The sequence below is a fragment of the Sturnus vulgaris genome, chromosome 3 (assembly GCF_052056855.1).
Source record: "Sturnus vulgaris isolate bStuVul1 chromosome 3, bStuVul1.hap1, whole genome shotgun sequence".
Taxonomy (NCBI): Eukaryota; Metazoa; Chordata; class Aves; order Passeriformes; family Sturnidae; genus Sturnus; species Sturnus vulgaris.
The window spans coordinates 76,315,250-76,343,148 of record NC_142245.1 but is presented as its reverse complement, the minus strand read 5'-3'; the positions used below and the strand labels follow the sequence as shown (position 1 = coordinate 76,343,148).

At 37.9% G+C, this 27,899-nt stretch overlaps 1 protein-coding gene across 3 annotated transcripts; it reads left to right on the top strand.

Annotated features, from left to right (window-relative positions):
* The first annotated feature begins 522 nt into the window (after positions 1 to 522).
* FHL5 (four and a half LIM domains 5) lies at positions 523 to 26,834 on the top strand. 3 transcript variants are annotated; one of them, XM_088162031.1, is made up of 7 exons: positions 523 to 3,828; positions 15,981 to 16,047; positions 16,124 to 16,305; positions 18,578 to 18,752; positions 21,004 to 21,173; positions 23,308 to 23,494; positions 24,694 to 26,834. In XM_088162031.1, exons 3-7 carry the CDS (start codon positions 16,147 to 16,149, stop codon positions 24,843 to 24,845), a joined length of 843 nt encoding a protein of 280 aa, XP_088018157.1. In that variant the 5' UTR covers positions 523 to 3,828; positions 15,981 to 16,047; positions 16,124 to 16,146; the 3' UTR covers positions 24,846 to 26,834. The 3 variants fall into 3 exon arrangements, with proteins under 3 accessions (XP_088018157.1, XP_088018156.1, XP_088018155.1); XM_088162030.1 differs by lacking the exon at positions 15,981 to 16,047; XM_088162029.1 differs by having other exon boundaries at positions 15,981 to 16,305.
* The last annotated feature ends 1,065 nt before the right edge of the window (positions 26,835 to 27,899 follow it).

The window sequence follows — 27,899 nt, the reverse complement described above, 5'->3', positions numbered from 1 at the left end:
TAATGTTTAATAATATTCATGCCAATGCTGGTCTTTTGTCAGCCATAAGGCAAGAATAGTTTGGATTTGTAAGGCAGAAGCAAAGGTAGTTGTTTCTCTTCCTTGGTGGGAGGCTATAACATCTGACAGTAAGACAGTGAGGAATAAAAGATGGAAAATATTCAGGTTGTTGAACTTTGTTTAAGAAATAGTTTGTATGCAGGGAATAGGTTTGATTTTGTGTTATTTACCTGGAATAATTAATAAGTTCCTATAATGAATGTAAACAATTTTATATGACATTAAGCTCTTTTGTAAATAATATGCCATATGAAATTCTGTATGCAAATAAGAAATTATTTTAATAACATTAAATGATGAAATATTTGAAGAGCATTCTATTGACTTCACCAGTGTTTGATCTTCTTGCAACTTGCAGCTTTCAAACAGCAATAGTTGATATGCACTGTTACACTTAACGTGCCCTTCTGAGTGTCCCTGTATTTTTGTTTGGTAGAGTTTTATGCTGGTATAATAATGAACTTCCTACAGAATTTACTTTATCATGTGTTCAACTTGCTATATTCCAGCCTATTTTATAGGAAGGATTTAAAAAATGGATTCTTTGAAGTAGATAGAATGGAAGCACTACAGTTCAGTGGTACCTTTTGGCTACTAACAGAACTCAAGGAGACTGAATTTTAAGTTTACCTGGGAAAACTGTCTCAGGTATTTTTTCTTTATTTGGAAATTCAGTCTTTAGTTTATGATACAGAAGTATATCTTCTGAAAAAGAAAACTTGTGAATTAGCAAAATTCTTTTTCTTTTTTCTTCTCCCTAGGAGGAATGTACATGAGAGGAAGAGTAATCTTGTCTTATAAAATCAGAGGTAGAATTCACAAAGCAAAAATGCCCTTTGAAATACCTAGGAAAATTAAAGGCACTACAAAGTACACAAATTAACACAGTTTTCAGTGTTTACTCTGTTTTCAAGTGTTAGTGTCAGCCTCTCACCTTCACTTATGCTGTCTAAACACCACCATTATATTTTTAATCTCATAAACTGACATGTATAGATGCATGTATGTGTCTATACACACCCCCTTGACAAGTGTTCTCACAACCTTGTTTGCTGCTACTCTCAGATTCGAGTGGATATAGTAGTCATAGGTAGAGTAATACAGCAACAGCCTTGCCTTTCTTAAGTGGCAAAAGATGGCTTTTATAGTTGGTTACTTGCAGATCTGCTGTAAATAAGCAAATTGTTGCTCTGTTAGAACTTTCAACTTTAGTTTCACAGCTTCTTAAAAAATTCGGCACAGGTTTCTAAATAATATCACTGGGTTTTGTTGTCTGCATGCATCTATCTGAGATCTTGTTCAGATAAAACTACAGTAGTTCTGTTCTCTGTAGGCTCATGAATACATGAGCTACTCAAGTAGTGGTTGCTCCTTGAATGTTTTTAGAAAATGGAAATTTCTAAAAATCTGGGTAGATTGGGGTTTCCTGTTTAATAGGTAGTTTAGTGCCCTTGCAGATGACAGAAGAGTGACTGTGGTGGGTCAGACTGAAGGTCAGCGTAGCCCAGTACTGTCTCCAGCAGAGGCCAAAAGTAGGTGCTTGGAGAGGAATATAAGAACAAGACATACAGTATTTCTCCTTTGAATGCTTTCTGAGCCTCCAAATCCATGCTGCCCAAACTTTTTGAACAATTGTACTTCATTGTAAATACTCTCTGCTAGCTCAAATAACAGAACATATTCAGTAAATGCCAAAGATATTTTGTCAGGAAAACAAGGTCTTTAGGAGTTATTAAGGAATGCCATCTCTTTGAGGTTTTATTCCTTAAAAAATGAATATTCTAAATTGGAATGAGTAACTTGAGTAGCTTAAAGAGAACCACCATTTGCTTGATGAATTTCCCAAACCCTCAACATGAAGAAGAAGGTAGGTTGTGTTGGGAGACAGATAAAATAAGCTCTTTTGTATTTCAGGAAGTGGTGTGGGAGCTGCCAGAGACGTCATCTAACTGATAGTCTGAAGGAACAACAGGGTTACCTCCTCATTTATACTTAACTTGTACCTGTTGGGAAAAACCCTGATTCTGTTTTAGACGTTTCTCTGGGCATGTCTTTTATTAATACTGTTTTATTAATAATAACATTTCTGTTATTCTCTCTCTCTGCACCTTAGGCAAATTTGAGGGTAGTCTTTGAAGCATAGGGAAAGTGATGTGCTGTAGGACACCTGAAGCTCTCATCCTTGATGGCAAGAACATACTGTGTTAGTATTTCTAAGTGTCATTAGCTCTCTCAACAGATCTGCTTGGGAAATACTGTCTGGATCTGATTTATGAACTTGAAAAGGTGACTTGGTTAGGAACTATACTATCAGTTTTTTTTCTTTCTGGAAAGAAAGACAAGAGGAAACTATTTACAATTCTCATTCTAGACTCAAATTCACCCCCAACTCACCCTCTCTCTCCTCAATATGCTAAATTCACAGGTTTGAAATGAAAAGTGCTTGGTATAAATAAAGCTTATAGCACAAATTAAAATAGGAGGAAAGAGATCAATCTTGTTCAAGTAATGCCTACGTGTCTGGAGAGGTTTAATAAGACCACAAGCAGAGATCATCAGGTCTTGGCAGTAGTAGTCAAAGGATCAGACTTAACTGTGAGATGCTATCTAGACACAGATAAACTCCAGAACATGTTCAGATTTGGCAATTTTACCAAAATACTCAGATAACGTAATACATATTTAAACTATTCAAACATTTCCTTCTTTCTTCTATCTCTGATACTAAACAGCTCCCACCCACTTGACGTTATAGACCAAGTGATTCAGATCTATTGGCTCTTGGTTGTGGAAAAATCTGCCTTGAGGTCAGTTATGGTTCATACCACAAGCAGCCATCCTTTCTTCCCTCTGCCTAACTTCACCCTGCTTTTTAAAATGGACACAATGTCCTTACTTTCAGCTGCATTTGATTAAGGGTCTGCATAGAGTCATATGCAAAGTATAAGGACCTCTGAGCACTCTGTACATGCAGGAGTCTGTCTGTGAAACCTGGCCTCTGTTGGGTCCAAGCAGAAGGCAAAAGAAGTGGCTGCGACTCAAAAGCCAGAACTAGGAAATACTGAGAGAGAGCCTAGAGGACGCTATTGCTGCCACACCGAGGTAATCCTGTGTGAGCACCTTCCCACCTACTGGAAAGCAGCAAATTGTAACAGCCCAGAAAATGCTTAGGACGTGTCAGAACTTCTGAGTTCTGCTGTATCCCTGAACATCTTTCTTGAAACCGGAGGAGGTTTTTTCCCTGCCCCCCCATTTCCTGTACACAACAATCAGACTTTAGTAATTGCAACTTTTCTCTTTCTTTTTTGATTTATAATCCCACGCGAGGCCTTTTGGATTCATCGTGCATGAACCAGTGTGTATCTGGGGATGAATAATGTTCCATCTTATTTTCTTTTTTCCCTTGCACTGAACAGTTTTGTTTTTTAACAGAAATGCCTTTTTCCCTTTTGAGAACTCTCAGAAATATGTTCCTTTAAGAACCTCCTACATGATATGTATTTGTAATTTGTAAACACAGTATGTCAAAGAATGATTTGATTCATTGGTGAGGCAGCTAGATATTTGCATGTCATGAGGTCTAAGGGAAACAAACTGACCCTCAGCCTTCCCCCACCCAGGCAAATTCTGATGGGACCCTCAAATAGCTCTGGCAAAGTGTTCTGTTTCTTTTGGACTTGATGAATGCTTGTTTCTGTGAAGACGTGTAATTATTTCTTCCTGTATTTTGCTGTGCAAGTTACCAGGAGAAGCAGCTTAAAACTTAATGTGAGTATTAAGGCTTTTTTCCATTATTCCTTTCTCTGATAATCTTTAAACATGTTAGTGTAGAAGGTACTTAATTTAATATTTTGAGCAAGTATGCAGGAAGTTTTTCCTCACAAAGTACTGAATAAATGAGATACTGACTTCCACATATATATTATGTTTATAATTTTGTGTGCCTAAAGAGATACCACACTTAATGAATAATTAAAATTAATTTTTGATTAATTCTTTTCATTGTACTAATTGGCTCACCCAGTGGTTTGCGGAAAGATTGTTTGGGATTTCCTTTGTAAAGAGATGAGGATGAGTTATGTTTACTCCAAAGAACAATCCAACAAAAAATGAGCATGCTGTTTCCCAACACATTTTTATCTCCTAGCAATCTTTCATAACTATTTGCTTTTGCAAGAAAAAATTCTAGATATTGTCTTTTCTGTTAAGTCACTTGTTTCTAGCATAAGTAATTTTAACATCTAATGTAGATTGCTCTTGATTTTGGAAGTGAAACAGCTTCCAAGCTGATTTTTATAAGAAGTCAAAATATTGCTGTAAACAAGTATCATCTCCAAATTTTCCCTCCATAAGACACTTTGTGTGACCTTTATTTTTCCAATCATAATTTTGTTTGGAATTTACATCTAGAAATCAAGTTTCTGATGCCTTTTTTTTTGTTTGTGTTAATATTTTTCTTCTCTTTGTGCGACAAGTTTGTATAGTCACAGAACAAACTGCAGTGGATTTCATATATTAACATAACAGATTGCTGATGGTCATCCCATGTAATTTTAATGCAGGATCAGGAAAGTTACTTTGACTCAAGGATGTTTAATTGGTAGAATATTGAGATGATACTAAGTAATTTGCAGGGTTAGAGAAAAATGAATTCAAAAGCTGCTTGAAAGAGATGTATGGTGTCTCCAAATTATTTGCCAGCAGTGATAATTTATAAAGCATGTATTTTTTGGTTGACATGGTAAGACATATGTTCTGTTGGCTCTGTACCAATAATCCCAAGTTTTTAAATTTATTTTCCCTACTGTACTTTTATTTCTCAAAAGAATGGTTAAAAACTTTTAATATCGCCTAACCATAGACAGAAAAAAATATTTTAACCAGCATGCTTCCAAACATCAAGCCCAAAATCAGAGGATGAAATTCCAAACCTGCTGGAAGGAGCAGCCCTCCTGCCGACTCAAGCTCTAGGTGCCATCAAGGCTTTTAGATTGCCTGGAGAGTAAATGTGAGCTGAGTTTTTCCTCCACATTTCCCTGACAATTTAGGGTAAATGATGCTCATAAATTAATCATTTCTAGTTCAACTGTTCTATTAAATCTCTAGAGCCCTAAGTTTGGAAGCTGGCGTGCTGAAATGCTGCTGATGCTCCACTTGGGCTGCTGTGGCTGAATTAATTCTTCTGGGAACAGGGCACGCAGCTCTTATGAGAAAGGAGGCTGTGAGCTCCTTGTTTCATACACTTGTGTTTTCCTGCAAAATGTCAGAGGGATCAAGTAAGGACATTTTTGTGGAAATATGCAAACACAACTCCAAGAAAACAAGTTAATAAAACCCCATTACATAAATTCTGTAGCAGAGATGAAGTGAAGGACAAGACTTGCAAAAGGAAGCTACGCTGCCTTGGTTCTTTCATAATGATGGCTAAGTTTAATTTCTGCTAGAAATCACCCTGGAGAGGAATTTTTATCTTTCCTTTAGCTAAAAAAAGTGCCTCGTTCATTAGCTTCAGCAGGTTTAAGCTAGTTTTTTGTGAATATCCCCATTCTCTATTGCCATGCAGTACGTGTCAGCTATCATCCCTACCTGTTCCCCTTTCTTAGACTTCAGAGTTTTCTTTGAGTCTACTTCATTCATGCTAGTATGCTAATTTTCTTCCCACCTACGGTTGCTTTTGAATTTGTTCAAGGTCCTTGTAAAAAGTGGTTAATTCTTGCACATCTCAGCGTAGTGTGGGTAATGGATCTGAGCAGGCTGTCCTAGCTGGCCTCACACTTAAGAGGCTTTATCAGTCAGAAAAATATTAATCTTCCTGTAATGTGTCTTTGTGTATAGGTAGGAGAATTGCAAAGTGTACAACTGGAACATTTTATTACTTTGGCTAAATTTGGAAGAGTTTTCTACCTCTATCACTGGGAGTTGACCAGCTGGCAGCCTTTGTAAACTGATTTTAACTATCCCGGGCCAGTGCCATGGATACAGCCTGGTGAGCAGAGCCATCTCATGGCAAAGGTGCAGTGAATGGCTTCTTTTGTTCCCACAGGTTTGCTCTCTGACCTTGAGGAAGTCCATTGCTTTGCTTTGACAACTATTAACCTTTTCTGTAGACAAGTAGCTGACAAATGTGTTTTAGGATTACTTTATTAGTGTTGTTAGAAAAGCAATATGAAACCTTTGAAAGAAAGGCTGTAAAATAGCCAAAAATATTAGGCTTAAACATGGAGCTCAGTCTTTCTCAAGTGAGCTTTTCAAGTTTCAAATTCAGCCACATCACGATTCATTTATGTACTAAAACGTGCAAAACTGTGGCATAATTAGAGTTCAAAAATCTAACTTGCATGGAAAGAAATGTTTAGAGTAAAATTTATTTCATGCTGGTCTTCTAATTGGCAATCTTTATTATTTTGGTGCTTGAAAATTGAAGAGCACTGAGAACTATTTCAAATTAAAAGCTCAAACAGAGTTTGTTGTTTGGGGTTTTTTTTATTACTGTAGCAGAATTCGTAATTTATTTGATGACTTGCTTAGTTTTTTTCTGAAAACTTTTAATACATTTTACATAAATTAGCAGAAAGGCTTTGAATTGTGTTTGTTCCTTGGTGCAGTTTCTGGCACTGTGTTCCACTCTCCCCCTCCTCAGACCAACCTTTTTCATCACAGCTGGTTAGAATTATGATCTCTGAGCACCATCCTCTACCAAAACCAGTCAAATCCATTCGAGGTTTGCAAAGATGGTTGTTGCTGCATTCTTCACATCCTCACTAGAAAATGTCCACATCAACCAGACTCTACAGGTATCAGTGGGCTCATTGTTCCACAATATCCTTGAGTTAAATTACGTGTTCTTAAATATTCCTTAATGTTAGAAAGGAATTTCTTCATTCTTACCAAATTTCCTCCAGCATTCTAAGATTTAGTGATGGGTTTTATTTGTCTGAAACAAATGTTGACTGTCTTGGGTGCTCAGATAAACTTTAGCCTTAATTTTCCTTCAATCAGATAACATCAATCCTACACTGGAACCAATTTTTAGATAGGGTGTATTTATAATCATAGAAAGAAAATCATAGTGCCAAAAACAAAACAACAACAACAAGGACTTTTTCACATATCAGGACATTACAAAAATCCCAGCAGGGCAGTTACTGAAGGGTCAATAACCTCACATCATAATAAAGAAAGACAGAATACCATGGTCTACTAATTTTAAATCATAGCCACTTTTAGACTACTTTAAATAGCAAGAAAACATTTAACATGTGGTGCAGAGACTTTAAGACTTAAGGGAGATGTTAGGATACCCAGTCACATAATTGTTCTGCAGATTTATTCTCCCAAAAAGGCAGACCAGGTAATGTAAGAGTCACAAAGGCTTCAAGTAGGTGGCAAATGTCACTGTCAGGAACCTAGGGCTGAATCTCTATAAGGTCTGGTCGTTGTTGCTGCCACAGTGTGGGAGGATTCAAGTTAAAACTGAGTCAATGCCATGTTATCCCCTCTCTTGTTTGACAGCACGTTATCTACTCAACTGCTCAAGACTTCGGAGGTCTTTAATTAATATTTTTTTGCCTGCTTAATGAATGGTGCACAAAGCCACATATTTAAACAGCAAAAAATGGAAAACCACCATCATTTTTTTCTACATTTGTCCTAGTGACACTGTCACTTTTCCTCCCTGGTAGAGGACAAACAAAAAGCCAAAGACTACCACTCCCTGTTCTTTTTTTCTACCAGTCCCACTCCTAAAAGGGTTCTCCTAAAAACGTTTACTGCCTTCAAAATTCCTTTTGTGAGACCACTTCTAAAACTGTTTTTACATTGTGAATCCATATATCCTTTGACTATGCTAGAATGAAATGTGCTGGATAACTATCAACAGTGAATACAGGACATGATGTAAAAGAATGTGTATATCTGAATATTTAACCTTTTTTTCCCCAGCCCAAAAGCCAGCAGCCTGTCCTTGATGCACCTATGTAGATAGACTAATAAGGTTTTCCTGTCCACAGTGTGCTTAAAGCACCTAGGGCAGGAAATAAAAGCAAAAAGCCACCCTGCTATAATTCCACATCACTGGTGATATGCACACACAGCTGAATTGTGCTATTTTGTAACTGCAACATTGGTGCAGGTGCTGCACCATTCATAACTGAATTGTGCATAGCACTGCCCAAAAACTACAACCCTAAACTGCAGAATTAACCCCTAATCCAGAAAAATATAAAATCACCTAATTTGACATCTATGAATTGAGATAAATTATTCAGCTACACAGATGCCAGTGTTCTAAGTGATCTGTTTTAAGAGAAGACATAGCAGGTGGTCATGTAACACTTAGAGGGAAGCAGAAGGGAGACAAATAAGTCTGTTGAAGAATACCCACAGCATATTTTCATGTTTGTTGTGAGCTCTCCTAGAAACCTTTCTCACCATCTGTCTCAGTTATATCATATAACCAGTTCATTACTGTAAAAACGGTAGAATACAGAGAGTGACACTTCTTTCAGATTTTCTTTACCAGATTAGATGCTTCGTGGTCTGTCTACCTAGAAGATGCAATATATGCTTATGTATTTTAATATGCTTCTGCTTTTATCATTATACCTCTGTATTTCAAAGACAGTGCAACTGCAGAGCATCATTAATGCTAAGTATCCTACCCATACCTACTGTGTTGATTGTCATCAAAAATCCAGAGTCCATAGGTGGAGATCAGGCTGTTTCTAGCTCTCTTCAATGTTCCTGCTTCCTCCTCTCCTTGCTGCCAGAGAAGTTGAGGATGTTCCATCCCTGACAGTGTTTAAGGCCAGGCTGGATGGGGCTCTGAGCAACCCGGTCCACTGTCCATGGCAGGGGAGTTGAAAATAGGCAATCTTTAAGGTCCCTTCCAACCCAAACCATTCCATTATTACTTGATCCTGCCCCTTGGAATTGGAAAGTGATGCAGCAGTGATCACCCCAGAGACCTCACATAAAACGGGAAGACATTTTCAGTGCTGCATTTGCAGTGGCCAGTATTTCTTAGACTACAGCAGTGACCTTACAAATTATTTCTTTTCGTGTAATAAGCAGCCTAGGCCTTGTCTGCAGAGCCACATCATCCCTATTTTCAGAGATGAGCTTGATAAGAAGGTGGCAGCCAAGCCTAATGGAGAACTGCAAGCAACAAAACTGGCTTATGGAATATTTGGCCTACAAATCAAAACACCTGGGAACAATGATCATTGAAGTAGGGATCTTAAATACCATTACTACAGACAGTAGCCTTTGCTTTTCCTAAGCTGTAATGCCATCTAACTCATCACAATCTCTTCACAAGGCTGAGAATAAAAAATTTTAGATTTTGTTCATTTTGAAAAGGTGTCATCCTTTTATTAAAAGAGTGCTGTGTCTTGGTTTATATTTTTCCTCAGAAAATTAGGTCAGGTTGGCATAGCACAGCTGGAGATAAGAGGAAAAGCCACTGCAGCAGATGCTTGATTATCACTTGGGGGATTTACTTTTGGGTTTGGGGGAAGCAAGTCTTTCTTTTTTTAAACAGTGTGATGAAAATCCTTTCCAATTTTAGCTTGTTGCTAACCATGCTGCAGATGATGATCTTCATATTTTTACTTATTTTATATCTTAAAGCAGTTCTAAGTAGGTCACAGGCTTTTAAATAACCCTTCTAGAAAAAGTTGTGCTGTATAGTCAGTTGTAGGTTTGGGGTTTTTTAAAAAAAGGATTGTAATTCATTTGATGCACCCCTTCTCACACAATTGAGTAATCTTCATCCACCTTGGTATTCCTGAAATAAAATATTATGGTAGGTAAATCTGGTCTCTACAGCTAATATATCTGCAAAGACCAGAAATTATATATTTTCTTATTAAGACCTTAGAGATTACTATCAGAATCAGCATTCCCTATTGAAGTTCTTTTACTTCTTGTTAGTAGCAAGACTGTTTTGTTTGGTGACCCCTGGGCACTCACTCACCCTTGTATCACAGGTATCCTTTCTTTTTACTGCTGTTTTCCCAGGAAACTTCCAGTCCCAAAGGCAGGCTTGTGTCACTTCCAAGGAGGTGTGTCCCTGCCCAGTGGTGTCAGTGTATGGCTGAGATGCTGCTGTTTCCTTGGGGCACTTCTGCTCGGCTGCGCAGGCATTTTGTGCAGATGCTGTTCTTGCAGAGATGGTTCCAAAATGCTCCTCTGATGCTGCTCCCTACCAGCATCCCAAGGGGGGCTAGAGGGAAGCTGGAGAGGGACTCTTCTGTCACTGTTGTGGTAGGACAAGGAGTAATGGGTACAAACTGAAAGACGGGGAATTAATTATAGTCATTAGGAAGAAATTCTTAACTGTGAGGGTGGTGAGGCAGTGGAACAGGTTGCACAGAGAAATTATGGATGCCCCACCCCTGGAAGTTTTCACAGCCAGATTGGATGGGGCATTGAGCAGCCTGGTCTAGTGGGAGGTGTCCCTGCCCATGGCATTGGAGTTGGAACCAGATAATCCTTCAGGTCCTTTCCAGCCCTTAAAATTCTGAGTCTATGATGTGCACAGTAGGGATGAACTCACTGGTGGAAGTGTCAGATCAAGATTTCAGTGCATGTTTTCATTTGTAACTTCCACTTTCTGTTTATTTAAACACTTTTTGAAGTATTATTCATGATTCCCTAATCATGGATTGTAGGCGAGTGTCAAGGCATGAAAGGGTACTTGGAAAAAACCAGGAATCTGCAAGAGACAAGAGTTTTGTTGTTATGAGAATGCCCCCACTCCTGTTCTAACGCCCATAAGAGAACACTGAGGGTTTGTGAAGGCCTTTATCCTCCCTTTTTTGCCATTCAACAGTGATAAATTTCCTGTGGTCCATCATAGAATCACCTTGCAATTCCCCCTGCTGAACTTCATGTGCCTGCTGTCACCCCACTTGTCCAGTTACAGGGAGGTTCCTCTGGATAACAGCACATCCATATGGTGTATCAGCCTCTCCTCCCACTGGGTGTCATCTGCCAGTTTGCTGTGGGTGCCACTCTGTTCCATCTAACTCACCAGTTAATTTGAGTATTCTTTATCAGATGAGTCCTTTGTAACAGATGCAATCCTCAAACGTGTTTTATGGTTCAATATGGGAAGTACAACTAAGAATACTGACAGGATTTTACATTAAAAGTTACAAAAGTGCACAGCTGAATTATTTCATCATGTTGTTCTATAGATTTGACAGTAATCAGAAAGGAATGAGCTCCATAATGACACAGGAGAAAACTCTGGCTTACCAGACTATGTGAAAACCTGTAAAAAATGTGGGTAAGAATTATTTCAGAAAAAAAAAGAGAGAGAAGAATTTAGATGACTACACCGTTTGAGTTTGTATGGTGTAAACAAAGCAGACAGCAATACCAATTAAGGAAAAAAATTACAAAATTCCTGAGATGCTTGATACCCTAGTTAAGCCACAGCTCTTGCCCTTTTTGCTTGTAGTCATGCAGTGTGTAAACACAGTACAATTCAGTCCGAAATACCAGAGCAGCTTCTAAAATATCTGCTTTGCCTTGACATCCCGCCAAAACAGTGTCACCTGTGGATCATGAAGCAGGAGAGTTGGATTGTTACAGCTGCATCCCGTTTGGCATCCCTTCTGGCTGTTTAAAGTAGAATTTCATCAATGACAGCTCTGCACTCACTCAGATGCTTCCAGGACCTGATGCTGAATTACTGTCCTGTGCCACAGAGATAAGATAATTCAGAGTTTGTATCTGTGTCTTCTTTCCTGTAGGTTCTTGGTTTGACTTGATCTTTAATCTATGCCCCTAGTTCCTATTGCTTCTCTAGCCATTTTTAGAAAAGCAAATATTACAGAACCCTTAATATATGTAAATACATGAGACAAAAATAGGGAAAATGAAGTCAGTAAATTCATGCAAATAAGATAAATCACGTTAGAAGATAAAAACATGCACTTACCTGAAAATGAGCAAGTGCCTAGGGCAGCTTGCAGGGGTGTCTTCCTCATAAAAGATCAAATTGTTTCTCTTATCTTTCAGTGTTGTTCAAAGGATTTTTTTCCCCATCTTTTTTCTTTATTTATGCCTCTCTAATAAAGTGCCTTCCTCCAATAATGGTATGTTCTTAGAGAAAAAGATAATGAAGTTCAATGGCAGGTATATTTAGATTGGGAATTAGTCCATTAAAATTGCCACAAAGTGAAAGATAGAATAGTTTTACCTGTATACACATACTAATTACTTTCTGAGTAGTATGGGTGTTTCTGTTCTGGGCTTTTTATTCTTGTATGGTGTGAGGGAGATTAACATATATTTATAGAAAACATCAAGATAAATTATTGAGCGGTATATTAACCTTCTGGCTCTGCTTTTTAGCTCCAGTGAGAAAACAAGCATTCTTTTCCTGATTATTCCATATTTATCAGGATTCATCACTTCACAACGAAGTTCTTACAGCTTTCTTCACTGGAAGTCTTCCAGTGCTCTGCATTTTAGAGGAAATCTTTTGACTCTCCAGAAAGTCCCTGTCCTAATTTGTTGTAGCTAAATTCTGTCTTAATCTGCTTTAACAGCAGGCTGACTAGCCAGATCTGGGTTTTTTTATTTATTTTCATCTCTTTTATCATTCAGTCCATCAAACTGCTGCATTCTCAAATCTGACCCCAAGGACTCCAGTTACAATATCCTCAAGTCCTTGGCAATATCTCTCTGCACCTCCTTGGAATATTCATAACACTAAAAATGATACCACATATCCCTGCCTACCAGGTACATAAAAATCGACAGTATTTAGCTTCCAATTTAAAATGTTACAGTTTAAATAGTAAAATCATTTTTTCCCAAGGAATGGCAACATGGCAGTCTTTCCCTGTGCCTAGGACTCAAGTTAGCAGCTGGAATGCTGGAGTCAGCGTTTCATTCCATGAGAGTGAATAACATCAGATCTCCAGAGATTTCTAAACTGACCTTCAAAACACAAAGTCTAGCTTCCAGCAAACTTTAAGTAAACATATTTCTCTAGAGATTAGGATCAAAGCACAAGAAAAACATTCTACTTAACTGCGTGGCGCTGTTACCATTACTTATTTATTGAAGCAAGGATAAGCGGTGCTGGCAGAGACGAGATTCACCTTTTTTTGTTGCATTTTCTAATGGTAAGATAGTTCTCAAAGGTTACCCATACTTTTGCCAAAAGTTTTGCAAAAATCTTTATTCTTTTGCATACCATTGCTGCTTCATTCCCAAACATGGTCTTTTACGATGATTCATGGTCAAATTCTGAAAACTTTCTCAAGAAAAGTCTTGGGCAACTTGAGCATTTTACTAGAGGAGCAGCCCAAGGACACCCTGAGGCTTCAACTCTGTTCTTGGGGGGTACTTTAAAAAAGTTCTCCATCAACAACTCTCATCTGTAGAACAAGATTAATAGCACTTTGCTCACTTATCCATATAGGGATTTAGGAGGATAATTATGTTACAAATTCAGTAGTTATGAAGTGTTACAGTAGTGGGTCTTGTTTGTGCACACAGCCTGGCTTCCAGGAATAGACTGATTTCCTCGGGAAAAGAAGCAAAGTTCAGGAAAACTTCTTTTTAAAGAAAATTACTTGGTATGCAGATTTTTTGATAACTTAAAAACCTGATTGACATTCATTAGAATGAAGGAACAGAGCTATTCTACAGATATGGGAAGCTATTTGTTGATGAGCTCCAATGCACTATAAGTAACAAAACTTTCCATTAATGCCCTGTTTGGATTTTGCTGTTGCCACTTTTAGGCTGAGATGAAACTCTGTCAGGAAGCAGGAGTACTGACCCATCAAGGAGGGGATCAGAAAGGTGGTTCACTCGGGGTTATCCTCCCAGGCAGTTCATAACTTTAATTCCCACTAAAAGAAGAAACTAAAATCCTCTGAAAACCAGTTTCAAGCCTGTCCTGTGACCTTGACTATGGAGCCCAGTGAACCACAAACACTCCTTGATTGTGTCCTCAGACACCAGTTTATATTTCTTTCCCAATGCAGAGCAGAATGCGCAAAACTTAACCTTGACTTTGGTCATGACTGTGATCGTGCGTTTAATGCACTGAGCTCTGCCTGGTTTTTATATGTCATGTTCTCTAAATGTACAAGCTGATAGATGTAATTTTCTCATATAAATGGTTTGGTTTGTTTGCTACACATTCAAATCTCTGTTTGATCTTAAGGAAATGGAAGTCCAGATTCAAGCCCTATTATAATATTTTTCCAAGGATATCACATAAAACACATCAGAAATATTTTTAAGAAAGCATTTTTCCCACTGATCTGAGTTCCAGATTATTTTATTTCCTTCCTACACCCCGTCTTGGCTGACACAAATATTTAAGGGCAGTAAGAAATACTGTATATCCATTCAACTCCAAAGATTTTCAGTTTACAGAAGCAACAAGTTTTCCATTATAGTCATTACTTTTGGTCTGAAATAAGTATGACAGCCTCTCTCCCTGCCCCCTTTCCACTGTTTTACTACTACACCTCCCAGAAGAGATTAATAAACACCTGACCTTATGCATTGGTGCCAGTGGAAACCTGCAGTAATTGTTTTTTTCTCAACAGCTCAACAACCATTTTGGTTTAGCGCTTACCAAAGCAGCAACCCAGAAAAGGAATTTATACCTTTTTAAAACTGAACCATGGGTATAAGACAGTCAGTGAGTGTATAAAAGCAAAGTTTGAGGGGGTAACTCTAAGTGGACAAGATGTAGGCTTTGTCATGGATAAGAACTACCTCAAATCTTGTCTCCTGTATGTTCTTCCTTAGGCTCTGCATCTGGTTAAGAGAAACTAATTTGCCCTGTTATTCAAAGTGCAAAAATTTCAGCTGCCCAAAGTCACTGACATGTAAATATTTTAGGAGATCTTCCCCAGCTGTTTTCAACTCCTCTGAAATTCATGCTTGTTGGTGCTGGCTGCAGCTACACCCATTAAGTTTAATGAAGAGTGCAATCCAACGAGCCCAGCAGATGTTTGTGGGGTTGCTTCACTATGAACTTTCTGGTTTCTTCTTCCTTCATTTCCAAGAATTAAGACCCAATTTTAGCAAGTGATGATAATCCAATCAGCAATTAGAAGACTGAAATAAGTCTTCACCTCTAAAACCCTTAAAACATTCACTATTGCAAATCTCTAAGCAGCTGAGGTTTGGATGCTTGTACAAAGCTCTTATCCCTGAAAAACTGAAGGATGGGAAATTCATACAACTGACTCTCAATAGATTTGTGGTATTTCCTGCACTTGTCTAGCACAGAAATATAAACTATCTCACATTATTTTGGTACTGCCAACATGGAATCTGGCAATAAAGAAATATGTAAGAAAAAACAATCTTTTCAAATAACAACAAGGGAAACTTTCTTTGAGTTCTGATTTTGTTTGACTTATGAGTTAGTACATTTTTCTTTATATTTTATTCTTCTGCTCTCCAGGGGTATTTGTGTGACCTTACAATGCCACCACCAAATATTAGCAGCACAGTTGCAAAAAACAGTCATATATCCTGGAGTCCCTTGTCTTCCTTTTGTTGGGTCAGGTAGATGTCAGGGTATTTTGAGAAGAAAGGAAGGAGCAGAAAGACAGGAGTATCAAGAGAAAGTCAGGAGCACACTACAAAGTGCTTCTTCTCTTTAGGCTTTTAACTCTGCAGTTGGTTTCATTTTTGAATTATTGCCTCTATCTCTATTACCTGATTTCTGGATGAAACATATCTCAGAATCCAGTACATAATGCTCATAATGCCAGTAGTTGTACGTAGAGAATGTTAAGATGGCTTCATCTTCAGGTGTCTGACCTGAAACAGTGTTTAATAAGCTGAAGCAGCTCTCTTGCTCCCCATCATGTAGGTAATGCAATTCTCAGTATATGTTGTTAAAGGCTACCATTTTATTGTAGAACAACCCAGCATTAAGAAATCCAGGGTACTGCAAATGACCAGGAAATGCCTGTCTAACTTCCACAGGTAATGCAGCATTATTTAGTATTTGAGCGAGCAAATGGTCATGCACTGAATTACACGATTTTTCCATCTTCTGCAGATCACGTGGAGGGCCCCAGCAGGATGACCAGCAGTCACACAGACTGTCATTTCTGCCTACAGTCTCTCCGTGGCAGGAAATATGCACTAAGAGAAGAAAACGCTTACTGTGTTCCGTGTTATGACAGCCTGTACGCCAACCCTTGCGAAGAGTGCAAGCAACCCATTGAGTGCAACTCCAAGGTAAAGATTTAGCCTGCACTTTTTGTTCCTTGTTAAATTATACACAAATCAAATTTCTTTAATGGCAGATTTCATATCCACCCCTTTGCATATCCCTGTATAGCTGAAGAGACTTAAGCATAGCTGTTGTACAGTAGACTGAAACAGCACTATTTTCCCTGAATAGGAAAGCTCTGGGATCAAAGATGAGGAAATCTGCACATGCATATACCCCAAGCATACAGCAAGGCTGTGGTGTATGTGTGGACCTCAAGCAAGGCTGTGGTGTATGTGTGGACCTCAGCTAGGCTCCATCCTTCACCTCCAGTCACTGGCTGCAGAGGCTGCACAGTGCTGGAGGGGTGATAGGGTGGGTGGTATAATTCAGTGTATCAGGTTGATTGACACCTTGGAATTTCTGAGAGATGTTCATTGAAAAAATATTTTGAGCATTGAATAAATTACTTTTACTTTAGGTGTTGACTAGCAGATGCCAAGCTGAGAAAACAAGTTTATAATTTGCATATTCTCTCTCTTTTGGAAATGAAGTATTTATTAATTTCTGCTTAATTCCATGCTTACCTTGATCATCTCACAGATGGCGTATTAGTGCAGTGTTTCTGACCTTGTCTTTCCTTTCACTGCTCCATTTTTTACAATATTAATTAATAATTCAAGTTCCTCTGTGATCTTTGACAGCGTTTCTAGTAGCCCATATTCAATTTAGAGCATGTATACTTGACTTTGAATTTTAAGGTCAAATGAAACCTATCAAAAAGCATTTGTTTTGCCAACTTCAGTGTGTATTGGTCACCTTCTCCCCATGCTCTCTTTGCCTATGTTCCTTAGAAATAAAAGGACAGAAAGTCATTAAGATAAAACTCTTGAAAGGCTTTGCCAGCTCAGGCACTTCAATGCATATTGTCTGAGCACAGGAATCATCCAAGGAAAATGCTGATTTGGGTGAAGACAATCCTCAGACTCTCATCAGCATTTTGCCCACAGCAATGTTGAACACATAGCACCAGTCAGGTTCACGGGGAGAACACACATGCTTTGAGTTCACTTAATTTCACCCTTAAAATCACAAATTAAATAAGTGACAGGATTACTAGAGTAACATATATATATATATATATACACACACACTATATATATATTACTGAAGATCATAAACAAAAAGCCGTGTCTTTGGAATGAGTGGAAGGAAAAAATGGGAGGAAAAAAAGCAGACATGGTAAGAAAGGAGGGCACCTGGCTAGAGACATCTAGAAAAGTGGCACACAGAGATCTACAGCTGATTGTCTCACCTCTGCCAAGGGGCTAGAGCTTGGTTTCCTTCCACTCCTCACTTTGACTCTGGCTGCTCTGGGCTGACAGCCTAGTTCCTGTAAGGTTCAGAATGCTAACTAAAGCAAAAGAAAGCCATAAGTGTTCAGCACCTCCTGAAATGAAGCATGGTATTTCTTTCATTTTTTAGCTCTTTAAAAGGCAGGGACATGATAAAGGAGAACAATGAGATTGGATTTGTGCCCTTTTATGTTTCTTACTTATAAAAGAGCCCTGGAAGGATTTATTTTTTAAGCTGGGAGGGTTTTTTAGAGGTGCATTTTCCCTCGCTTGGGAAAAAAAACCCAAAACTGTGGAAAAATTAAATCTTCTGTTTGATCTTTTAAATTTTTTTTGTCAGGATCTCATACATATACTGTTAGCTCTTTTATCCCTTAAGCCTACTGAGTCTTAAACAAACATTTTTTCTGCCAAGTTTTCAGGGAGATTTATATCAGATGTAAACAAAACCAATGATTTTTTAAATCTTACTAATAATCATTTGTTCTCAATGAGATTTTAATTGATTGTTTTCTGGCTTAATTTAGCATTATGTTATGTCAGCTGGAAGAAGAAATAGTGACATTGAAAATACATAAGGTTCATTTCAAATTCCATAGCATATTGGCTTCCTCTCCAGTGGTCTGTGCACATTAAAAATGTTGATCGCTTGTTTCCCCTTGAAAGACAAATGTAATATACAACATGATTCTTCCAATAAAAACATACCTCTATATATAAAGAATTGTTATATAAGGAAGGATATTTGTAATGGCCTCTGCAAAAGATAGACACAACAGTGTGACATTGAGTACCTACACCTTTCCTGAGCACACTTCTGGTTGGATCCACCACTGCACTGCTCTATGTTTTTTGTTTTAGTTCTGGAAGGAACTGAAGGATAAAAACACTGTAAATAAATTTTTTGCATTGTTTGCATTAACATGAACTTACTTTTTCCAAGGATCTGGCCTACAAAGGCCGCCACTGGCATGAGGGGTGTTTCAGGTGTGCCAAGTGCAGTCGCTCACTTGTGGAGAAACCATTTGCTGCCAAGGACGAGGTCTTGCTGTGTACCGAGTGCTACTCTGATGAGTATTCATCCAAGTGCTTTCACTGCCAGAAGACCATTATGCCTGGTAAGACAACAGGGGCCCTTTGCTGAGAAATGGAACCACATATTTGATAATAACCATCTCCTGGAATAACCAAGCTGCAAGGTCCTTGACTTTCTGAACAGCTTTGAGGCGACTACTCTTCTTTTGTGTGTAGCACTCTGCCAGCAGTGGGGAGAAGGCAGGCAGAGACTTCTGATCTGTCACTGACAGGTCTTACGAATCCTTATAAAAATATTAAGAGTTCAATGCAGGGTAATGTGTTCATCAATGTGTTCATGTGATGTCCTTGATTCTGCTGCAGTTCTTAGGAAGCATATCCCGCTGTGAGCATAGGTAGACAAACGAGCTATTGTGAGCAGGAGTGCCAGATTAGACAAGTCATCTGCATGTTTTCCACATTGACTAGACCTTGTGCTTTTGGTCTTTACACTAGTGCTTTCACTCAGAACTATTTTTCGTTTAAATTATCAAAACATGATAATTTGCCTTCAAATCATTACCAGCATTTTTCCTGAAATGAATACAAGCCCATTTTACCATATTGTCCATGTTTACAATAGGCTCACTTCCTGCCATTAGCAATCTTGAAAATTCTGCACTTTCCACTAAACTGCTTATCAGCTTTTGATTGTGTCTGTTCAGGCCATGCTCTAGGCTTTTCATTGCTACCACATCAGTAACGCTGATACAGCAGAGTGATTACCCAAAACCTGCCTCTTCACAGCCATCTGAGAGAAGCCACAACACCATTTGTTGCAAAAGGAAGTTGCTTGCTTCCTTGACTTGAAAGTGTGTCCCTAACTTTTGGAACAGTTATCAGTAAATTTGGCAGTGATGTTGGACTTTTATTTTTCCGTATTTGTTAATGCTGAACAGTAAGATCCAGGCTGTGCAACATTATAGTCTTACTATTGATACTAGATTACCCATGTTGTATTCAAACTGTAACACTAGTTTGTACTAGTTTTTACATTCATTTCCTTTTCATTACAAGTAAAATCTGCATTAGTTGAAACAAATATTGTAACAATATAGTTGTGTTCATTTTAATGATTATAAACTGCTTAAATTGTATATAGTTTATAAAAATGTTGTCAAATAGGCGCATCCCACTAAATGTGATCAAAAATGTGCCAGAATACACTCAGGTTTGCATTAGTATCTTCTGGTGTATATCCATGCTTCTTGTTTTGTCACAGAATCTAAATCCTTGCAGCAAGTGCCTGAAGGTGTGAGAAACAGTGCAACAGTGGCATGGGAATGCCAGCCAGTCCCTATATCATTAATTTCCTTCTCCTTAGCTTTCTAGCTATGTATTGAAAAGACCTAGTTGTGAAAGACAGGGAAATTAGCCTTCTGATTACCGGGATGAAGCTGCAAACCTTTTGTGTCTAAATACAATCAGTAGCTTCTCCACTGGCCCCACAATTCTGGAAACAGATACAGTGGGATTAATCAGTTATAGCATCAATCCTCTTCTTCATGTGGAAAGGATGGTAAAGCACGGCAGCCTGATGCTACATACAGGCAGGAAGTTATGGATGGAGATCCGCTGGAAAAATTGCTCCCAGATACATGTGCATATCTTAGACTTATATTTCTACATTAAGATAGAACAACTGTACACAGAGATAAAAGGCTCTGAAACTCCTCTGACAAACATTTATCTGAGCAACTTTCTGTCCTTGTGCTGTATCAAAAGCATCTTGTTAAAAGAATTGTTGGTCTAGGACAAAAATAGTGAGCTAGAATGGTAGAAGGCAGTGTAATGTGCTGTATCACAGAAAAAATATTTGCTTTTAGAAAGTTGCCAATTTAAACTGATTAAGATAAATAATGCTTTTATAGGAGAAGGAGCCTTAGTTTAAAAAAAAGACAGAAAACAGGACAATAATAAACGTACTAAACATCCAATAAATTAATTTCTAATTTATAAAAGTGCTATCTGAACATTATCATTGAGTTGGCTGGTTAGAGAGAAACTGAGCTCTTCAAGCATAATCACAAAGAAGAAACCCCAAAAGATTCATATAAGAACAGTCTCTAAAAATCAGCGCTTAGGCAATTCAGCACATCTTTTACCAGATGATTATATGGCACTGAATATGTTCTTGAAATTTCAAGTGCATTCTTAGAAGCTGTATTAAATTGAAGGTAACTGTTTTCTTGGGTAATCTGATGCTGAGGTGGAAGGTTCAAAACAAGAACATTCCCAACATTTAAAACTTACAAGGCCATATCCGAGGGGATTTTTCACTTTGGTGTTTTTCAGGTTCACGTAAAATGGAATTTAAGGGAAGTTTCTGGCATGAATCCTGTTTCGTTTGCCAGTATTGTCGGCAGCCACTGGGAACAAAGCCATTAATCACCAAAGACAATGAGAATTACTGTGTGCCCTGTTTTGAGAAGCAATTTGCTCACCATTGCTACGCTTGCAAGAAGGTAATTAAACATACAATGCAAAAAATGCCCTAATGAGACAGCATTGCTCACAGGAGAAAGGGCTGGATCATGTGAAATGTGTGGTGTAAGATCAGAGTCTTCCTATTGACATTGGATACTGAAAGTCAACTGTGACAGTGTCTGCTGTCCACTCTTGCTAATCTAAGACTGATTATATCTGAAATAAACTTATTTGTCAAAACAAATGCTTTGGGCTTCTTTAGTTATTGGTTGTGATTTTTAACAAATGTTAAATGGAAAGTTATATAAAACCCTTCTCTCCTGAAAATTTCTAATTTTGCCTTGGTAAGGCATACGTCGCTTTCCGTAATTTTTTGCACGTATTCATATGCATGATTAGCCTGAACTGAGCAAATCATTCACAATCTTGGCTATTTTTTCTTGAAATGTATCAGGCAATTAGCAGATCAAGTAACATTCAATTTTGATAACACTAGTCAGGAGTCCCACTGAGGCAACACATGATGACACCCTTGTGGGTACCAGAAAGCTTGATTTGATTTCTTTTTTTCCCTAGGTACAGATAAATCAGTTCTTCCCTCCCTCGATTTCTCACGTTTTAAGATTGACTCTTGTTGAAGAAAATACTCAAAGAATCATACTATTCTAGTGTGATACTTTTCTCTAGGCAAATGTTTTGGGCTGCTTTTTATGGCAGAATTTTTTATGGCAGAATTACTTATTCTTTAGTACCTGCATCACTCTGGGAGCATTTTTTTTTTCACTTCATCAAATAACTTATAATTTCCTGTAGTTATGTAATGATTACCTGTAAACCTCTACCTCTAATAAACACTTTTAATTTCAGGAAAATAGGCTGCCTACTTTTTTCTTCAGTAGTTAAACTTTAGAAAGTACTTTAATATATTCCTATGTCTCTACATCTAGCCTTTAATTTGCATTAAATGAACACATGACGATTACAGTAATTATGCTTGATGCTTATTACAGGCGTTGATGTGAGCACCTCCTACATGAAATAATCAGGATTTGCTTCTTAAAAATTCTAGGAATGCAAATAGTCCCCCTACATAATAGCTAAAACCATTTTATTTCTGAAACTTGCATCAATACATACATGAGAATTGAGCCCAAAGTGATTAAATTGCCAAACAGAAATTTCAATTTTTGTCAATTTTTGTCAGTAAATTTTAGATTTTAATGGAAAAGCAAACATAACCACAAAGTAACCCAAAATGTTATGGAATGTTAAAGGGATCAGAAACTATTTAAATCTCTTTATTGCTTGACATGATCCAATATTATTCTTTATTTTTCTGAAACGGCATTTCTCAAGGAAATTTGCTGATACCACTATTTTTGTTTAAGTTTCTTCAACTTTTTCTTCTCCTGCTCCAAGAGCATTCACTCATTCATTCATTCATTCATTCATTCATTCATTCATTCATTCATTCCCTGTCATGCATGTGACTTGATAGTAGAAAGGCTATCTTACTGCTCATCTTTATAGAAATTTCTCTGTACAGTCTATCACAGCTTCTGTGAAACCAGCTCTTTACCACACACATGGGAAACACTGAACAACTAGAAATTTGGTTCTTCAGAAATAACTAGTGCAGAGCTGTGAGTGCATTGCTGGCAAAGAGAAGCTGATGACACTGATAAACATGATTTTTTTTCTTCTTCTACTTTCTGTTTTACTTCTGTTTCTTTACTGTCTTTCTTCCTATTTAAAATACTGTTTCAGTTGAGAGACAGCAAAATACTGGTTGAAGATTATCTCAGCATCAGTTCTCTCACCCACTACCTATCATTGAGAATTTTTCCTCTGAGAGCATGCCTGATTCTAAACACTTATGTACAGTATAATAGAAAAATTTTATTTCATATTTATTACAAATTACAGGTTATACAAGTTATACAAATTACAGGTAATAGAAAATTGAGAATAACAAACCAGTAGCACGTGGAGTTCAACTGCAGATTAGTAAAATGGATAATCCAGATGAAAAAAAGTTGATGTGACCACCCTCTCTTCTCTAGTGTATATTGGAAGAAAGAAAACAAGTGGAAGTACTAATGAAGGATTAGACAATCCTTTATGATTCACACCTTTTTTTCTTTACTCTGTCCTTCTTTGCCAATACATTAGGTTATAACTTCTGGAGGAGTGACCTACGATGACCAGCCTTGGCATAAAGAATGCTTTGTGTGTGCAGTGTGTAAAACTCAGCTGTCTAGCCAAAGATTCATTTCCAAAGATGAGTACCCATACTGTGTAGACTGTTTCAGCAGATTTTGTGCCAAGAAGTGTGCTGCTTGCAAGAAACCCATTACAGGTGAGTGTCATCATCTAGAGGGAACCAGACAGAAATGGATCATCGGTCTCCTCTCAAAGAAGACTTTCACTTTAGAAAAAAAACACTAAAAGTACCCCCATCATAATGACGGCCTGAAGGAGTTAACTATCAGAGAGATTCTCTCTGTGCCACATGTCCTGTATCTTTCCAGGACACACTGATCACACATGTTCCCTAACTGATGAGGAGTTGTTTTATGTGCCCAAAGAAGTTCCTCCATTGTTTGGTGTAGTGTTTCCTGTAGCAAAATTCCTCCTTAGGAATATTAAAAAAGGCTCTTTTTTTCATCTTCCCAGAACAGTACACACAAGCCCCTCTGTGATTTCTTCAGGTTTGTTTTTAAATGCAAATGTGATCAAACTGAACACAGATTAACTGCTTGCTGGTAAGGCACATCTGTCAAACTAGAATGCTTACCAAGTGCAGCAGGGCTCTGTTTCATGCATCCTCGTATACTTACATATGATTTATAATTAGACATGAATGTCACTGGTCAATGTAGCTGAAGTTTTCTGAGAGCATTTGCTGGTGTTGTGCATTTTAATCCTATTATGTGTGGAGTCAACTGTTGAAGAGTACTGCCTGATTCTTACAGGTGCTTGCTGCATATGTCATTGGACAAAGAAATCAATACCCAATCACATATGCATGATTAAAAAAAACCTACTCAATAACAACAACAAAAAACCAACATCAAAACTATTCCAACTTCCCCAGTCCTCAAGATTTTATTTCAGATAATTCTTCAAGGAATCCCATTATCTAGTAATTTCCAAAAGAATCCATCTTGAAGAAACTTAATTATTAAATTTCATCCAGAGTTGCATAGAAACTATATATTTCAACACATTACAAATAAATTTCAAGAGAGTTTGGCAGGAAGGTCAGCAAACCTGAATGGACATTCTGATAAACCCATTGTGTGCAGAACTCGTAATGGGATATGCTAGCAAATGACCTGTGGCTTTGCTTGAAATGTTTCCCACTGTTAAAATTTCAAAGTTATTTTTAAATTCGTCTACTAAAGAATATTTCACACTATGGATTTTTTTTTCATTTTTCCATTTGCTCTATGAATGACAAGCTGATTGCACATCAGAAAGTCATCTGTTGCATTACTGAACCATGTCCAGAAACACTGGATTCAAATCTTCTTCTTTTTTCATACTCTCTTTCAGCTCTTGGAGGTGCCAAATACATCTCATTTGAGGAGCATCAGTGGCATGGGGAATGCTTTACCTGCTCGAAATGCTCTGTCTCCCTGGTGGACCAGGAATTCCTCACTCGGCAGGATGACATCCTTTGCCACAAATGTGGCTGTGCTTCATAGTTCTGTGGAAAGCTGTACAGCTGCATTGTTCTCACTCTGTAACAATGCAGTCCATTGGTTTGCTGTAAGAAAACTAGATTAAAGTTGCTACAGTTATTTAGTCATTCTGGTAACTTTCCAACAGCAGTTTAACGCTATCATAATTTTTCAACAGCTTATAAACAAAAACTAAACAACTGCCCCGTACTGGTTAATAAAATGATGCAGAAAAGATCTGTATGTATTTTAAGCCTAACTCCAGTATGTTTTGCTTGTAACACACTGCACTCTGCTGTTAGAAGCTTAAAAATTTACCTTTTATCACGTCTGAACCAAGAGGGATTATGAAAAATCTGTTTGGCATATGAATAATGATGAAGAATTAGCACTGATTCACAGATGCAGATCTTGGCATGGATAGCTGGGCACAAGCATTTTTCTCTTGGATCAGGACATTGAAGAGAACACCTTGTAAATATTATACTCTTCCATACTTTGTGCAAAAAAAATGCTGATAAAACAAGTAGAAATTGTGACTAGGAGATGCTTTCACACTGAGGACCACAGAGTCAGAGAGGCCCATTCCAAGGGCAAATTCAATGGAGAAAAGGTCACTTTCCTTCACTTACTGGGATTACTACCCAAAGAAGTCACCCAGAGCACTACAACACAGGTCCTTTTCCAAAATTGGGTCACTATACTTAATTTTTTAGGCATAGCTGCTCTAGAACATAAATAAACCCATATTTTCAGATATTGCAAGAGGTAAGGATTGCCCAAGATTGAATAGTGCTGATGTACATTTTCCCATAACTAAGATGCCTTAAGACTCTGTTTCTACTGTCTTTGCTATACCTTCAAATACAGGCCTAAAATGTGGTTTTTTATTAGTTGACACAAGAGCCATCTCATATTGGTCCCTTTAATCTTGTACTTTCCTTCATTCAAAACCTCTTTGCCAGCAATTGAAACCCTGTTAAGGACCTTTCTTACCTGCTTGGTCTTTGATTCACAGTTCATTCCTCTTCTTGTAAATTCCTGCATGTGGACAGCAGGCTATAAATTCTCCAGAACCAATTCCTGATTAATTTCACCATTATGTGAACACATTCACATGTGTTTTTTAACAGCATGTCAAGAATTAGTGATTGTCACTGCCAGCCAGGCAGCTCTTGCTTGCAGAACAGGGCCTTAGTTTCTGGGTAGCCAGCCTTTATAGCTGCTTGCTCAATGCAAGCCAGCGCTCAAATGTTTACTATTAAAGGTCATCTAGAGCTGAGTTACAAACATCTATCTTTTTCCTTCTTCCATAGTGTGTGTTACAGTGGCCTGGTTGTGTACTGGGCCATTGTGGATGGAGCAGGGATGTTAGGAATGGCAGGTTGTGCACTGTCCAGCAGAGTTTGAGTCCTCATCTTGCATGTCTTTAAGTCATTCTTCTTTAGACTCTGATCTTGACTGCATAGAGTTATTTGGCTGACTTGAGTGGCCTTCATTCATATTGAAGACAGCCATTACTTTACGTAGAAAAGTGAAAAAAAAAAAAAAGTGTGCATGGCTAAACCATGCACAAAGCCAAATTGCAGTGGCATAAAATCAATATGGATAATGACTGACCAATTAGTATATAGCAGTCTGTCAATAAAATATTGATCTTTTGCTCTATGTGGCGTTAATTTTTGGTTTTCATTTTCTTCTTTCATGGCAGCTTTTATTGCAATCTTGAGTTTGATTAGTTTACATTTTTCATTTTATCTGAGCTGCTTCCTTTTCTATTTACACATCTCCCATGGCTGACACAGGTTCTTGGTAAGGCTTATATTCCCATAAATAGAAATATGTTTCATTGCCTTATATATAAATATAAATATATATATATATATATATACACACAAACACACAGACATAGTGGTAGTTATGTATGATGTTGTAAAAGTCTGCACTGAGCTATAAGAAATAAGTAAATGTTAATGGTCTTAAACTTTTTAATTAAAATGATGAATCACCATATTCAGTCTTGTCTGTGGAGTATACCTTTTGTTTGTTTGTGTGAAATAACATTCAGCACATCTCAAGAATGTGGTTTGGGCCCTTTATTCAGTCTCCTTTGAAGAATCATACATCTTAATTACAAACTGAAGCAGGAATTACCAGGCAGCCTCCTAAGACATGACAGAGTCACAGGTCAGACACACTGATCATGATAATCCCAGTCTTTCCAGCCTTAACATTTATGAAAATGAAATTCTGCTCTGACTCATCAACTAATTATATTTTTAGAAATACCAACAGAATTATTTATTTCTTCTGCAGTAAATGCAGTACAGTCAAATCTAAAACTGAGCATTTTCACTTCAGAATAATAGCAAGAAATAAATGTGATCGCTATAAACAGTCTGAATAAAAGTTATATTAGATAGCAAATTGCTATTTCCTAGTCTCTGTCACCAGCTACCAATGCCTGGATATAAGTACAGTGATACTCTGGTGGTGAGCTGACCCTGGCTGGATACCAGGTGCCCACAAAAGCCCCTCTATCACTCCCCTCTGCAGCTGGACAGGGGAAAATAAACACTGCTCAAGGCTCATGGATGTAGACAAGGAGAGAGACACAACTCTCAGCAATTACTGTAACAGGAAAACAGCCTTGGCTTGGGGAAAAATAATTTATTACCAATCAAATCAGGGTGAATATTGAGAAATAAAACAACATTTTAAAAACACCTTTTCCCCATGCCTCCTTTGTTTTCGGGCCTAACTTGACTCTGGAATTCTCCACCTACTTCCCCCACAGTGATGCAGGGAGACAGGAAATTAAATGTGGGCTGTGGTCAGTTCATCACACATTGTTTCTGTTGCTCCTTCCTCCTCAGTGGAGAACTCCTCACACTCTTTCCCTGTTCCAGCATGGGATCCCTCCCACAGGAGACAGTCCTCCATGAACTGCTCCAATTTGAGCATCTCCCAAGGCTATAGTTCTTCACATGGAGGGCATCCCTTCAGGAACAGGCTGCTCCAGTGGGTCTCCCATGGGGTCACAAGTCCTTCCAGGAATCCTGTTCCAGTGTGGGCTCC